Below are 4557 nucleotides of genomic sequence, written 5' to 3' on the forward strand. Positions count from 1 at the left end.
GTTTTGCTCGAGGATGGAGGACGTTGATTGCGGCACGCCTTCGGCTCGCTTCAATACTTGTACGCTAGGTGGTCTATGAATCTGGATGTAATTTTTATTATGTCTCGTGTTCGTTATACTACTATGATTGAACATGAAAATAGAACACACTATCCAAGACGGAATGTGGAATAACGTCTAGCTCACTTATCTTCACTGCAAGATTGACAAGAAAAACAATCTATCCTTCACTTAAAGGATGTTGAGAAAAACAACTCCTTGCATACCCCATGAAACCTTCACAATAATCATATGTCCCCTCTCAGGGAATTATTAGCTACCCCAGAATAATCCAGCACTAGGAGGGCTAAAGTGCAAAAAGCAGCCTACACAAAAGTCATCAGTGGAGCACACAATTGCCACTTGATCATTAATGGTCTCCCTTTCGTCGTCACCCCTAAACAGAAATCAAATCTGCCTCCCTAAACTGCAAAGCTTCAAGCACCAGCGACCTCCCTCCATCTCCGTCCCTTCTACTTCTCACCCATCTCCCCTCCCTCCCATGGCTGGAGTAAGCACGAACCACAAGGATAGTACAAGATAGCGCAGCGGAGTGGCGTAGGGAGCTGGTCAAGCGCAGCAGCCTCACAGCATCCAACCTCCAACCACCGCCGCGACCATGCGTGCCGCCGCGGCGCTCCTCCTCGCCGCCGGAGTCCTCTGCCTCGTCGGCGGCCGCGCGGCGTCCGCGTCGCCCGACTTCGACTACCCGGCGGCGTTCAACTTCGGCGACTCCAACTCCGACACGGGCGGCCGCATCGCCGCGGGCTTCGAGCCCATGCCCCCGCCCTACGGCTCCACCTTCTTCGGCGCCCCCTCCGGCCGCTTCTCCGACGGCCGCCTCATCCTCGACTTCCTCAGTGAGCACCCCCTCCCGCTCCCGACCCCCATCGATTCCCGGCCCGTCTCGTCTCCACATCCACGCTTCGCTGCCATCTGCATCTCACCACCACCAGCACCGGTGCTGACGGAAGGAATCGCCGTGTCGTAGACTGTCGAAAATCGAAATGGCTCGTCAGTGCGTGATTTTTGCGTGCGCCCTCTGGATGTTGCAGCAGCAGCACGAAACGAATCGTCGTGTACGGATGATACCACCACCGTCTGCAGCCGATCGTTTCCCTGATGGCAGCGTGCACATCTCCGCCGGGTCCAGCCGGTGGTTGGAGCAAAAGGCCGAATTGGTTAGGATTGTCCTTTGCTCGACAGGTCAAACGCACCCCCGGGGCGGTGGTTAGGGCCTTAGGGGTGGAGATCGACGCACCACTCTGCAGCCGGTCCTTGGTAGTTGCATTCACTGTCTTAACATTATGCTAGTGGAATTGTGCTGGATGTGAGGGGTCCAGCTCTGTTCGTGCGGTTTGGCACCCCTTGATTGTTGCAACATTTTGGTGAGATCGTGTGGATCTGTGGGGAAAGCAAGCTCTGCTTCTTGGGTGGTATTCTGTTCATACAGTGTACATAGAATTAGTTTGTTGCGATCCGGGTGCCTAACTTCCCGGCTGTAGTGAGCGAGACATATCATGTGCTCTCATTTAACTTATTAACTAGTAGTTTGACAGGGCCAATACTTTGCACCTGACTTTTATAGGTTATAAATCATTACGAGGCCAAGTGATGATGGATGTTTACTTTTCGGAAAAAAGAACTGATGATGGGTGTTTGGAGGAGAAACGTTTTTTAGAATAATTTGGAGTAGCTAAGAAGCAAACAAATGGCTTGCACAGTTCTCCTTGTAGGAGCTACATTTTCCCCGTAGTTAAGATGTTGATCAATGATCATTAACTTATAAGCATGAGTTCCATGGTTTGATCGCAATGAGTCTAATTAAAAACATTTTTGCAGTATCTGATTCATCGGCACAAATAAAATTTATGCAAAGCTGTATATCAGATAAGGTGATTCATTTGAGTTGCTCATGTCAGGAGGTGCTTTAGGGGGCCTATTGCATTATATTTTGTCTGAAATGCTGATCCCACTGAACCTTGATTTTCTTGATATGGCTGACACCTGACAGGCTATTGCTCTTACTTTTGTCAAAGAAAAATAATGGGGTGTTCTGTATTCTGATATGTGTTTCCTCTACTTCTCCTTGTAGTGGATGCGATGGATATGCCATTCCTCAATGCATACTTGGATTCTCTTGGCGCGCCTAACTTCCGGGCAGGTGTTAATTTTGCTCAAGCTGGCTGTTCGATTACTCCAGCAAGTGCAACATCTGTCAGCCCTTTTTCAGTTGGTCTTCAGATTAAGCAATTCTTTGCATTCAAGGAAAAAGTCATCAGGCTGCTCTCTCAAGGTATGACTGATTAACAGGTTGTCTTGTACGGTACGCACAACCTTTGTATATTTGTGGACTGCAAAGCAAAACGTACATGTCTTTTGCAGTATCCTAGAAGTATTTATTCCTTAGTAGAACCCTTGATTAAATGGATGTGACTTGCCAGCTGTTCTAAAGACTTAGTGCAAAAAAGTCTGAACTCATGAAAGATCTCAGCAGAACAATTGGAACCATCAAACTGAATAAGTAGATATTGTTGATTGATTACCATATTTGTGAAAGTGCAATTTATTTCACCAGAATAAATTAGACAATACAACATAGGATAACATTCATAACACATTAGAAATTATTGCACTGAGTGCAATCAGAAAATCTAAAGCTTGATTGTCCTCTTTGAATAGTCTGACGAGCATCAGTTGTGGTACAAAGTTCCAAGAGTATATATCAACTGACGAGTAAATAATGATAAGCTCCTCGATACAACAGATAACCATCCAATTCTTTTGATTTCACCAATTCAGACTATGGAACTCTTATTATATTTTTACAGGAGATAGGTACCGTCGGTATATTCCTCAGTTGGATTACTTTTCAAAGGGACTCTACATGTTTGATATAGGTCAAAATGACCTTGCTGGTCAATTCTACTCAAGAACAGAGGACCAAGTCATTGCATCCATTCCGACTATTTTGTCGGAATTTGAAACTGGGCTCAAGGTTTGTAAATACATAGTGCTTCATGGTTCTAATATTTTTCAGTCCATGGACTTGTCAGTTGTCATTTTGCCTCATTGCACTTTGGTAATCACATTGTTAATAGAGGTAAAAATCTCTGTTGTAGTTCATATAGGTTTCAGATTCTGTAACATGTATCTTGGTATTACTCTTTTAGTTATATAGTTTTCCAAATAAGTGCCTCACATTTAGGATATTTTTCTTTCATTTATAATACAATCTTATTCTATTATGTGTTCCTTGTTATTTCAGGCACTATACGATCAGGGTGCCAGGAAGTTCTGGATTCACAACACAGGTCCTCTTGGCTGCTTACCTCAAAACATAGATCTTTTTGGCAAAGACCCAACACAACTGGATGAACTTCATTGTGTAGCAAAGCACAATCGTGCTGCGAAGATTTTCAACTTACAGCTGCATGCACTTTGCACAAAGTTGAGAGCCCAGTTTTCTGGAGCTAATATCACTTACGTCGACATCTACTCCATCAAATACGCCCTGATTGGCAATTACTCTCGATATGGTATGCAAACTAGAGTTAACCACATCCTCTCGTTATCAACAAAACCAAGCATAAAAAATCATTTGGACTTGTCAGTATATCATATCAATAGGGTCTAGGAAGATGTTTCTAGATTACTAATCATGCTTCAAATATGATTATCATTTGGACTAAAAGAGAGTAAACAGTGACGCTTTGGATTTTGGCTCTTCGCTCATGCTGTCTTCTAGTTTTTCAACTTTCTTGTGCTAGGGATTTTTATATATGCTGTTATGACCGACATATTAGGTGGGCTGTGGCCCAAGTTATCTTATCGTTATTAGGGGCTTAGCCCAGTTACCTTATCGGTATTAGGGTCGTTTGCTTAGGAGTCAAGTAAACCTCTCTATATAAGGAGAGGAGATGTATCAATCTAATCAAGCAAGAAGCAATCAGTATTTGCTCGGCTTCCCTTAGGGAGCCGGGAGACCTAACCCTAGCCGCCTCTTGCGCCGGCGCCGCCTCTTCTCCACCACGCAAGGACGGCGCCCAGCCGCCGGCCGCTGCGCCCTTGACCTCGTCTTCCTCCATCTTTCCCCTACAATCTCCGCCCTAGAACCAACAGAACCCTAGCTCCTAACACCTTGGTATCAGGTAGCTCAGTTCCGATCATGTCTTCGCCGCCGCCCATCCCGTCGCTTCCGCTGCCGACCGTCACCACCACGCCGCTGGCCTTCTCCACCGCGCTGCTGCCCTCCCCGTCCGTGCCGCTGGTCGCATTCTCCGGCGCCGCCACCACCCAGATGACGGCGCCCTCCACCGCACCATCGGCCGCCGTCTACTCCCCGGTGGAGATCACCGGGGTCCTCAACGATCTCGTCACCGCCGTCCAGGGGATACAACTATACCTAGCCGGCCCCTACGGGTCGCCGGCCGCCGTGACCGGGCCGGCCGCCCTGCCGTGGTATTCGGCACCCGCGGCGCCGACGGGGCCTCTACACCACCACTGGCCGCTTCAGCC

General features: G+C 47.2%; 1 protein-coding gene across 1 annotated transcript in view; it reads left to right on the forward strand.

The window, feature by feature from the left end:
- The first annotated feature begins 421 nt into the window (after positions 1-421).
- The window catches only part of LOC119278658 (GDSL esterase/lipase At1g54790-like), a 6556-nt gene continuing 2420 nt past the window's right edge, over positions 422-4557 (forward strand). The window contains exons 1-4 of the mRNA XM_037559995.1: positions 422-899; positions 2135-2335; positions 2871-3037; positions 3308-3578. Of these exons, the coding sequence (XP_037415892.1) occupies positions 659-899; positions 2135-2335; positions 2871-3037; positions 3308-3578 (880 nt within the window). The 5' untranslated portion in view covers positions 422-658. The remainder of the gene's footprint in view (positions 900-2134; positions 2336-2870; positions 3038-3307; positions 3579-4557) is intronic.

Source organism: Triticum dicoccoides, chromosome 1A (genome assembly GCF_002162155.2).
Source record: "Triticum dicoccoides isolate Atlit2015 ecotype Zavitan chromosome 1A, WEW_v2.0, whole genome shotgun sequence".
Taxonomy (NCBI): domain Eukaryota; kingdom Viridiplantae; phylum Streptophyta; class Magnoliopsida; order Poales; family Poaceae; genus Triticum; species Triticum dicoccoides.